General features: G+C 40.7%; 1 protein-coding gene across 3 annotated transcripts in view; it reads right to left on the bottom strand.

The window, feature by feature from the left end:
- Nucleotides 1-12,046, bottom strand: part of EEF2K (eukaryotic elongation factor 2 kinase) — a 162,512-nt gene that overhangs the window by 23,535 nt on the left and 126,931 nt on the right. For 2 of the 3 annotated variants that reach the window (XM_089674796.1, XM_089674797.1), the window contains 6 exons: nucleotides 10,207-10,334; nucleotides 8,753-8,954; nucleotides 5,471-5,538; nucleotides 5,307-5,378; nucleotides 3,747-3,806; nucleotides 2,528-2,587 (listed from right to left, as the gene is read on the bottom strand). In XM_089674796.1, the coding sequence (XP_089530922.1) occupies nucleotides 2,528-2,587; nucleotides 3,747-3,806; nucleotides 5,307-5,378; nucleotides 5,471-5,538; nucleotides 8,753-8,954; nucleotides 10,207-10,334 (590 nt within the window). The remainder of the gene's footprint in view (nucleotides 1-2,527; nucleotides 2,588-3,746; nucleotides 3,807-5,306; nucleotides 5,379-5,470; nucleotides 5,539-8,752; nucleotides 8,955-10,206; nucleotides 10,335-12,046) is intronic. The other variant, XM_089674798.1, reaches the window with a different exon arrangement.

The raw sequence follows: 12,046 nt of genomic DNA, 5'->3' as shown, positions 1-12,046 counted from the left end.
GAAGTTTAGAGCTTTAAATTAAACCTGCGCAATTAGGAATAAAGGATATGGTGGAAAAATTCATAAGCAGAGGTTAGATCTGAGGAAAGCTTCAAATTAGATTTGTTAGTAAATTAGGATTTATAAGCAAATCCAGATTTTTCCTGTAAAGTTATGACTAGCTCTGCCTTGTTCACCTCCCTACTAGTCTTTAAATGCAATGGGCTACTTTACTAACCAATAGTTAGATTTGGAAGGCATGAAGGGAGAGGCCAAGCTCAACCTAGAGAAAGCTGAGATTTTCACACAATTCTGATGGCCTAGATCTTTTGATCTCATGATGGCATGTGCATTTTATTGAAGGTAACCTCTAATGCATTTTCCCACCATATACTCAGGTGGCTATATGGTTTACATTAACGACATTTAAACAAACTAAAATAACATGCATACTGAATTTAAACAGGTATAACTGAACCAACCTAAATAATTGTTAAAGTTTCTCTGTTGCTAAAATCAGACTGTCAGTACAAGTAAATATAATACATTTTCAGTGAATTCAACACTGCAATGAAGAACAGTCACCTAGAATCTTTGGAAACCAACACTTCGGTTGTCTGAATGATTGGTCCCACCACTGAACTCTGTGGTTTCTTCTGTCATCCCCTGTTACTATACAAAACATAAACAACAGACTAGTGCAGGCATCACCAAATTGCGGACCGAGTCACTATCCCCTCCGGGCCCATGCAGTCCCGCCATTTAGGAGCCTTTTCTTCCCCCAGCCATCTTTCGGTATCCTCACAGAGCTGACAGCGAGAGACAGGACAGTTCTGAATGGAGGGCGGGAGCTGCCCGAGTTTATCAAGCAGGTGATTGGTTGCTAGGATGAAGGGCAGTTTTAGCAAGCAATCACTGTCTGTGTAAGGTTAGGAGTGTTTGTGGGTGGGGCAAAGTTAAAGGGGCTAAGGACATTACAGTGAAGGGGGGCTGATGTGAAAAGGAGGCGAGGACTGAATGTGGGGGGGGGGGGGGGGGGCTGAGGACTGAATGTGGGGGGGGGGGGGGGGAGGACATTAAAATTAAAGTGGAGGAGCTGAGAATTTAAATGTGTGTGTGGTGGCAGAGAACATTAAAGTGTGTGTGTGTGTGTGGGGGGGGGGGGGTGGCTGAGGACTGCGGTGTGTGGGGGCTGAGGACATTAAAGTGGGGGAAAGTGGTAAGTGTGAGAACACTACTGTGAAAGGGGTGGAGGGGGGGGGGGTGATGTAAAGGGGGAGCTGAGGACACTCATCACCTTGAGAAACACAAAGAAGTCCCTTTTTGTTTTTCAAAATTCACAGCAAAGTTCACAGCAACACGTGGTTTGGTGTACACAAAAATGCACCACAGGGGCCTACATGAGATTCGGACCTCTGATGGATGAACATTTTACTGCCTGGACCACGGTGAATTTTAATTCAATACCCCTGGCCTAGTGCATTACCCTTGACATTTTATTGTGCAAAACAAGTATAAAATATACTCACAAACATTGCAAGCTTAATAGCATAAAAATGCATAAAGCCACGTAAAAGAATCCACTCTCCACCTGGAGACGAGATGACAACAAGCCACTAATGCGTTTCAGGGATCCAGTACCCTCCCTCAGAGTTATAGCTTTGAGGAAGGGGACTGGATCCCCGAAATGTCTTGTCTCCAGGTGGAGTTGGAGAGTGGACTCTTCTACTGGCTTTATGCATTTTTATGCTTTTAAGCTTGCAAGGTTTGTGAGTATATTTTATACTTGTTTTGCACAATAAAATGTCAAGGGTAATGCACTAGGCATTTGCGCCCTGTTGTATATGTTTTGTACATTGCTGGATTTCCCCAATCTGAGGAGGGCTGCATCGCCATTTCCCTTTCCATACCCTGGTTGTTATAAGTCTGGCCATCATGGTTATGTGATGGGTGCCTCTGTTCACTTCTGAGGATTTGAGTGTCAAGTTTGCTTGTTCTATTCATCCCCTGTCACTACCCTGTCTTGTAGTGAGTTAGGGGTTGGCAGGAGAAACCACCGAGTACAATGGGGTACCAGCAAATCAATACTTACGGAACTGCCAGTTGGTAAAGAGTCTTCAGGTGACGATTGCTCTCCATTACTATCTTCTTTGCAGGTAACATAATTGGCAGTTTGATTCTAGCAACAGCAGCTTTAAATATTTATACTGTGTTCACAAAACAAATGACATGTTTTTGCAAATATAGTTTATGTATCATGCAACCAACTTGAGACAATGTTGGTGTTATTTAGCAAAGGAAACCACAACAACCAATCATGACAGACAAAGCTGACTTCTGATTGGTTGGTATATATATTAGCTATTCATAAACAGATATCTGTGCATTATTTTTAGGAATCTGCACTGTAAAGCCATGCATTAGCCACTTCTTGTTATCATATAAGTATCCATCCAAATCATGTGCAAACAACACAATAAAGATGGCACCATTAAGTAACATAGATGGCACTCATTGGAAAATTTGGCAGGGCAGCATGCAGAATCACCAGTTTATTCCGGGGGTTGTTTTTAGGGATCACATAGGCCTTATTTAAGGGACATTTGCTCTAGTTGAAGAAAAGAAATTAGAAACAAAAAGATGATGTGATGTATTATGTGATGAATTAATTAAAACAGCAGTACTATCCTTCTGTTGTATTGCCAATATTCCAGAATAGGACCATTTACAAACACCCACCTGCTTCACCTAAATCATTCAAAGTATACACCCTTCCATTTAAAACCTGAGATTTTTAAGAAAAAAAAGAAATCTGAGAAGCAACCCAGAATATGTATAGAAAGCAGTTCTGGAGCCACTGACTCAAATTATACATTAAAGAATTACTTGTCAGTTTTTTTTCTGGTAATCATTTTTACTAAAGTAAAAATGCAAATTCCCTTTAAAAACATCTTCAGATTAGACATTAAAGACATAAAATGTTTTAGTTGGAAATTATAAAAAGGACTAAAGGTGGCCATAATCAGGAGGATATCTCCTTGTGAACTACAGGTAGGGAGATATCTGCCCCTCCTTGTGCAAGTTGTTAGTACCAGCTTTGGAAACTGTCCAATGATGATATTGGTGCACGCAGAGTCATTTCTCCTTATTCAAGTAGGGACAGAATGATTGGGCCTCCTTCCGGAGAGCTTTTCTAATCAAATAAAAACATAATCCTGTACAATGGGAAATACCTGTGTTCTTTATTGCCAACTATAAAAGCAGGAATGGTGCTCAAAAAGCTGTGTATTATCTGAGCCATTAATGGCAAGGCTTAAAGAGACCCTTCTGGCAATAGTGGGTGCAAACACTACAGGTAAGAAGTGCAGGCAGTTACTGCAACAGCCTCCCAAATCCTTTTATCTTAGCTAAACCTTAGTTAGCTCTCACAAAACTAATCAGTGTAAGAGCTTGCCACTAAGCAGCCCACCTACATCTCTACTGGTCCACCACCATGTGGTGGATGTTTTGGAGGCTGCTGTGAGCACATGCATGCACCTCTAGGCACTGACACCTCATTCCTGCACCAGTTTTTTTTTTGTCCCCTGACACAGCCTTTTTAAAGCTAGCACAGGGACGAAAATATATGACAATTTTTACAACTGAAAATGGGTACAAGCAATTTTAAGCAGTACTGCTGTTTTAAGGACTAAAATAAAAACAAGTAACAGTGAAATGATAAGAGTAGAGAAAGATTATGGAAGACATATTGATTCACTACTACATACCTTGCCGAAGCTGTCCTCGGACTCTGATTCCAGTCTTCTCCGGTTATAATTTGCATGAGTCTGTGTCAATAAATGAACAGGGATTAAAAATACTGTTTGTCAAGAGACAACTAGCATCACTGTTAAACTTTCTAAAAAGCTTACTGTATGATGAGAAGAAAGTACACACAAGATGCTAACTAGATGCACCCATGTACATAACATCATAGTCAATAGTGAGGATTCGCCCACAAAAATCCGCAGCCTTTGGTACATATTCTATTATAAATTTGGGTTAAGTTGAAAAAAAAAAAAACTAAGATTCCTCCATCCATGCTACACAGAGTAGATAGACAAATCTCCTGCTGTGGATATTGCTGCCGGCTCCACTAGCTGATAAAATGCTCAAATCTGATTGGAAGCAGGTGCCATTTTGGCAACAGTTTTCTGTCTGGCTTTTTTTGAATATTCAATCGACAGATGTTGGGCAGGAGGGGGCAGACTGGGTCACCCACTGAGAGGGTTTTGGCTGGCTGGAGAACTCACCAAAAATTTGCTTTGTGTGTGGCCAGCTTAAGAATCATGGCATCGGGTTGTTTACAGTAATCATTACCGGAAAGAGGGACTAACTTAATCCTTTAAATCCTCTAAATGCAGGGGCACGTTTGCCACGAGGCAAACAAGGCGTTCACCTTCGGCGGCATCTTTCAGTGGGGCCCATGAAGAAGGGATGCTGGTTTTCCTGGGCACTGGGGCTGGACTGCAGAGCAGAGTTAGGGCAGCATCGTCCCCCAGAAGAAGGGATGCTGGTTCACCTGGGCACTGGGGCTTGGCGGCAGAGTGGAGTCATGGGAGCTGCTGTGATGGTGAGTCTCTCTCCAGGAAGGGGTTGGGATGGAGGGTGTGGGTCGTGGGGCCATTGTGTGTGGGCCGGGGGGATGGAGGGGGGTTGTCGCTCATGGGGGGATTGCTGGGTGGTGGCAGGGGGATGTGATTTGTCAGATTTTTTGTGTTGCCTAGGGCAGGACAAATTCTAAATACACTCCTCACTAAATGCATTCTAGATGTGCCATATGAAAGGCGTTTTAAAGAAGAATTATCACTTTTTTCAACAGTATTCAGTTCCCATTGGGACAAAGTACATGTATTTCTTTGTCCTATTTTTCTAGGTGCCCTGTAACATTAGCTGCAATGTTGGACATGGCAACCCCCTTGGCACATGGCCACCCAACACTGCTAGCAAGGAGCGCAAGCACAGCTAGCAAGGAGATGGCTGCTTTACTAGTGAGCAACTGTCTCCAGCTCCCAGCACTTGTCAAAGGCAAGCACCAGGAATGCAGGACAGATCGATAAAACATTTGGTTTTACCTATACAGTACTTTAGGGATTCATTTTAAAAGAAATCTGTACTAAACAAGTAGACAGACTGCCCCTTCTGGAAATCTATCTCAAATGGCAGTTGGCTGAAATCAAGCCAAGTTCACATGCTCATGATAGTTCTATGTTAAATATATTAAATTACAGGAATGCACAAAATGTATTAGTAATATATGGATATAAAATAATAAAGTTAGAACTTACTCGATGCTCCATTTCATCAGATTCACTTCTTTTTTCACTGGGACAGCCGCTGTCACCGCCATTTTCGGAATCCTTCAAAATGTAAAATCAAATTGTTGACCAAAAAAACTATAAAAAAATAAATTTTTGCTATTTGACAACATAGAAAATCAAGTGCAACATACTCTGTGGCTATCCAGACTGTTATTATCTTCATGTACCAGATTATCAACTTCATTGAAAATAGGCCAACCTGTATAAAAAGGTTTAATACATAATTATGAGAGCTAGGTAAACTGTTTTGTGTAAAAAACATTCCAAAAAGTGAATTGTTGACTGAGCAAAGATTTGAGAAACAAAAATAGAAAGTGATATTAGCATCACCATAACTTATCGTGCTCTAGATATATTTTTAAAGCTTTGTTAATGATTACAATATCCTAACTGTATGTAAAATATTCAGTATTAATAGTTACTACATTACAATAGTAAATGCATTTATATGAATTTTAGAGGTACCAACTGGATCCTGGATGATCCAGAATTTTATTTTCTCTAAATGCAACTAAACCAACTGCACTTAAAATGCAGGTAAACATGTAGCGTGACTGGCAGCCTTGAAAAATTATTACATGCGTTTATTTGCATTTTGAGATGCCTTCTAAATGCATATAAATGCAGGTGTTAACGAAGCCTAACAAGTACAACAGCATAATTTCTAAATATCTGTGATACCAGGTTTCACCTACAGATGGCACTGAAACACACATTTGAAATCCTAAACCACAAATATCAGAAGGTGGAGTACAAGAAGCAAAGCGTAAACCTGGAAATTCATTTAATGCAGAGATTTTATGCCACATAATCCACATAAACCTCTGCTGGGAGAAATATGCAGGCTGCCATTGCAAATTTCTCCATTTGAAAATTCTAGTTTGGCTGTGATACTGATCCAATAGCCTCAATATTCTGAGTTACTGACCCTGAAACAGTTCCGACTTTACTTAGAACATAATTAAGCAAAAGATACAACATGACAACACTGCAATGTGGATTTTTTTTTTGTTTTTGAAGGAACATTCACAACTATTTGGAAGATCTCTCTGTGTGTGATAACCAAGAAAACTGACTGCCTGAAGAGCTTGTGATCATTCAAAAGAAGAAGAGAAACTGACAAATAATTGCAAAAACAGCTTGAGGCTGGGAGAATCGCTTGCTTTTATAAAATTATCTCTGACCATCTTTCAGTAACTGCAGAGATGTATGTAATAAAGACAGCTGAAGGACATGGCACAGTGTTCACTAGGTTCCATAGTAAAAAAAAAATACATTAGGGGTTATTTACTAAAACTGCATGGTGCAAAATCTGGTGCAGTTCTGCATAGAAACCAATCAGCTTCCAGGTTTTATTTTCAAAGCTTAAATGAACAAGCTGAAGTTAGAAGCTGATTGGCTACCATGTACAACTGCACCAGATTCTGAGTGCTCCAGTTTTAGTAAATCTACCCCATTATGCCTGCCACAGCCTTGAACCTTCAGATCTGTATCTAGCAGATTCTAAGCAATGTCTTCCTTTAACAATAGAGAATTATTATTTGTGCAAAAAGATTAAAGGCTTGTTCACACTGCCCTTATGTTAAATGCTCTGTTCTGGAGTGTAGGTAGCTGTCAGTTTTGCCCTGAGGTAATGGGGCAGTGTGATGCTTATTTCAGCACATTGTATAGATGCAGTGATATTTCATTCATGTCCCTGCATAGCAGCATGGCGCGTTGCAAGGCAGTGACATTCAGTGCCATCCAGTGCTCTGCAAAAATATGTAGCATAGTGTGAAAGTGCTCTGTTATTTCTGATGTGAAATTCATCAATCCTAGAAAAAAATTTTGTTCAGGGAGCCAGATTGAAGCTTTTCATAGACATGTCATGACCCTCTCCTGATTTCGACAATCTCACATCTAGAACAGCAGTTGACACTCTACAGCATACTCTCAACATTTTCAGACCAGAGGAACCCTTAAAATAATCTGCAGGAACCCTTACTAAAACCTAGTAATGATGGATCAATGGAAAAAATGCCTCTTACATCGGTGGTTGGTAGATAGAATGAAACTCTTACAGTGGTGGTTAGAATGGGGACAATCCTTGCAGACAGATAAACAATACATTGGTTCATTTGCCAAGTGGCATTTGCCCTGAAACTATGCAGGAATTATCAAACGGGAGGCCAATGAGCCACTCCTCAAGGAAGCTGCCAACTTGGCCCTTGTTGGATCTGCAGTTGCCATGGAGGCTGTAAAGGATAAGAGGGTTTAAGTACCGCTTGAGGGCGATTTTATCTTTTTAACCACTTTCCACCCAGCCCCGATGTCCCCTTAAGTGAGTTGTCACACCTCAAGGAAGCTGCCAACCTAGCCCTTGTTGGATCTGCAGTTGCCATGGAGGCTGTAAAGGATAAGAGGGTTTAAGTACTGCTTGAGGGTGATTTTATCTTTTTAACCACTTTCCACCCAGCCCCGATGTCCCTTTAAGTGAGTTGTCACACCTCAAGGAAGCTGCCAACCTAGCCCTTGTTGGATCTGCAGTTGCCATGGAGGCTGTAAAGGATAAGAGGGTTTAACTACCACTTGAGGGCGATTTTATCTTTTTAACCACTTTCCACCCAGCCCCGATGTCCCTTTAAGTGGATCTTTAGACTCCGGGCTGATCGGCTGTAGCAGTAGTCACATGATCAGGAGCCTGTCCCACCAGCTCCCGACTATATATACAGAGACAGTCACTGTACTTGGAGCATGCAGTGAGCACACTCTCTGCATGGAACCCTCAGCCATCCATGGAGTCATATGTACAGAGTGTGAACATTAAAGGCCACAATTTTGCCACTGAACATATGCGTTATGTAGGTGGGAAGAAGTTAATGACAAGCTCAAAGGGACAGCAACAACTACTGAAAATGTATCCAACATAGTAGAGATCACTGCTCCAGGTGAGACGCCATTAGCCTTGCACAGCTCTCATGTGGATGCCCACCACGGCTTGCCACTGCAATACTGTGAGAAAAGAAAGGAATGGCTGCACACAACTCTAATGCTGTTCTATAGTTTATTCTGTCAAATCTTCAAAAGGACAGCACAGGGATACAAAATAAGTTTGTTCACACGTTTCACAAAAAATTTTACTTATTTATAACTATGAATAACACAATTATGTGTGAAAAGTGTCAACAAACTGCTATTTTATCCTTATGCTGTCTTGTTGAAGATTTGACAGAATAAACTATTGAACGGCATTATGGTGGTGTGCAGCCATTCTTTTCTTTTCTTACTGGAATGAAGATGTTTTATTTTAGCTGGTACACTGTTTCTTAAATACCAAGCAAGTCAGATACATAAGCTAATATGCTGGACTGGTTGATGGAATGGTAAGAAAATACTTTGTATGAACCAATCCCTTTAACGGAAGTTGGTCTTACCATGCACATCAAATCTGTGGCCCTGTGGGGTGACTGGGGAAGGGGAGCTTGGCAGAGAATCAAATGTCATATCACTCATGTTCTCATCCGCAGAGTTCTCTGAGAGGCGAGACAGGAGAGGTGGACGGCTTCCTGACATAGTCCTCACCCGACTGCTGCCACATCGCTCTTCTATGCCGCGCACCACTGTCTGGGCAGATTGCTGTAACAGAAAAAGAGACTGTTCGGGAATGCTGTCATTTTACAAGACACCGCTCCAGATTACAAGGCTTCTCGTACCCACTGTATGCAGCAGAAAGAATAACCTTTTTCCCAAATAGGCCCACAGCAAGCCAATGCTGCAACTTTATCCTCCTGACATTACATCTACAATTCATCTCATATTGCAGGTCAACAGGTACCTGACCCAGTCCAGAAGTCAATGGATCAACAGAGACCACTTCCAAGAAATGGGAACATCCATAGCTGAGCATTTCCAAAAAGTCTGTATTTATTTTCCACAGAGATGAAACAAGTCAAGCCAAACTGACCCAAGATCATTGGCATTGAGGGGAAAATTAAAGTAGGTCTCAGATGTGATTGAATCAAATAGACACTGCCCAATCTCTCACCAGCTGCAGCTTTCATTTACAGATCTGATCTTGTATAGCCAAACATAAAACAGGTATTTACCAACAAAAATTTGGACAACTTGGATACATTATAGATCTGGTGGTGACCATGGTCAATCCTATTTACTCTGATTCACTGTAAGTTGTGATGCACTTGATTTCTCAGTCTTCCTTTGTGATACACCATTGTATTTACTCATGAGATGACAGATTAAGGTACCATGCTATACACCCCTACATGGTTTAATGTATTTGTTGTTTATCTCCTGTTCCTTGTTATTGTCTTTTTTTTTTTATCTGTGACATATCTTAATAGCATTGATCATATACCTGTAATAAATGTGAACATTGTAACAACTTTCTAGAGGTTTTTTAGGAATATGAGGTTTTGAGCATGTTGTCACAATTTTTTTTTCCTCTCGCTTATGCCCATTACAAAAGAGCAATGTATGCGATGTTTAATACACTGACCTTCCTTTCCTCTTATAAGATCTGCTGGCATCGCTCTCCAGGCTGCTAGAAAGGTACCAGGTGAAGTGCACTTGTTGTCTCTTCCTGGGACAGGTGCTGGCGCCACAGAGAAAGCATCGACTTATGCAGCTCCTGCTCCCACTGTGGCCGTCTCCTTCATCCACTGCCTGTGCCAGCTCAATGCATGATAATCTGGGATGGTGGGTCAGCAAGCCCAGATCACAATCAATGTTATGCAGATCTCAGGCATGCGCTTTCCCTGGTTTGAGGTCAAGGGCCGCATCAGAGGGCTCCGTGGGCCACAGGTTGAGCACCCCAGCTTAGAATTATGTCGAAACCTCATAAAAAAGATATAAAAAAAATGGTATTTACCAACATCTTGCTGCTGTTTTCCAGAACTGATTTTTCCTTTGGGGAGAGGTCGAATGGCGTCAGCCCCATGCTTTTGCAAATTCGGTTGCAGGCGTGGGAATGGAAGAACAAAGCCATCCCTCGAACCCCTAAACAAAAGTAAAGTAAAAAAAAGTTCACTATGAAAAATTGAGACTCATTAACCAAGGGAGTTTCCTAGTCAGTAATAAAAATAGTTTACCATAACAGACCATTTTATAAAAAATGTTGCTGAATAAGAACAATGAATCAACACTTGCAATCTTTGTTATTGGCTTTCTTTTTTGTGGGTTTCCTCTATTCTCTTTTTCTTTAAACTCTAAATATACCCCAAAAATATAGACTAATAATATAAAAATAACCCCCTATGGGGTTTATTTAATAAAGGTAGATAGTGCAAAATCAGGCTCAGCTCTGCATAGAAACCAATCAGCTACTAACCTCAGCTTGTTCAATTAAAACAAGCTTTGGAAATAAAACCTGAAAGCTGATTTGTTTCTATGCAGACGTGAGCCTTATTTTGCAATCTCCAGTTTTAGTAAATAAACCCCTATGTTTCTTGCTCAGTTTTTTATATTCCTATGAATCCTAAAAGATACTCTGCTGCAAAATTATATAAAATGTTACTTGTTTAGTAAAGTTAGAAGATCTGATAACATAAATTATACATGGGGATAAGGGCCAGACTTTGAGCATCTCTGAGGCCAACAAAAGTAAATTTTACCACTGTACCTAAAAAGAAGTACATATAGTACAGGATAAGTGCTTATGCAAACATGCACTGCTGCCAGATTTATTTTACAGAATTGTTTATTCAAGTGCATCTATGAGGACTGATTAATCCTGTGCATTTTCTCTATAATCTCCACATAATCTCCCTTTTCCTTTGCTCTAAAAGCATCCTGGCAGATTAGTTATAATAACCTAAATGCAAAGATCTCAAATATTAGTAACTTGATTAGACATCAAAATCCATCTACAGAGAACCTGTCACATTTGAGAGAAGGATGGGTGGCACTGGATCCCTAAAATGGCTTTGCTTCCACCAGAGAGTGTTGAAATAGTGGCATGCAGTGTGTTGACAACAGGCTGGCAGCTCTCCCAAGCAGAAAGGCTCTCAGATATGTTGTGTACTGCAGGGAGAGGTAATAACACAAGTGCCACAACACAATGATGAAGTTCAAGAGTGTACAGCCAGTCTTGCTCACAGATGGATTGAATCTCCGCTGGTCCCTGCTGAATCGGCCGAGATTTAATCTGTCTATGGCCAACTTTTAGCAAAATCTGTAAATTTAACCAACAAGTTTTGGGGACTTGAAAGTACCCTTTCAGCAGGGCTTGATCTATCGGTAGAATATCAAAAGATGGACTCCAGATGTTGGTGGATAATCAGTGAAGGTTGCAGCAACCAGCTATTGATAAGAGTGCCTATACAATTAAATGTCCAACTTAACTGTCCATTTCACCCTGATTATCCACCAACTTTTGGAGTCTCCCGATATTCAACCTATAAATGATGCCCTGAAGAAAAAAAACCCTTGAGCCTCTAAAATGCATTGGGTAAACATACAGATTTTGCTTGTTCCCTGTATTGAAATAACACTTTAAACTGCAACACTCTGGACTGGCTCTCCTGTTTTTGCCTCTCCCTACAATACTGTTAATGGGTTACACAGATTACACGGATCAATTTTTACTGTGTGAATGAATCTTTTAAAATGGAACTGTATTCTGTTCAGTGGTTCAGGATCTGCACATGAGATCAAATTTAATGTATGAATGTAAGTTAGGGAACTTAGATTGTACACCCCTTGAGGGTTAG

Source organism: Staurois parvus, unplaced genomic scaffold, assembly GCF_062004578.1.
Source record: "Staurois parvus isolate SC_StPar_1 unplaced genomic scaffold, SC_StPar_1.0 ptg000152l, whole genome shotgun sequence".
NCBI classification, from domain to species: domain Eukaryota; kingdom Metazoa; phylum Chordata; class Amphibia; order Anura; family Ranidae; genus Staurois; species Staurois parvus.
Note: the sequence above shows the minus strand (reverse complement) of the source record. Positions and strands in the feature narration are given on the sequence as shown.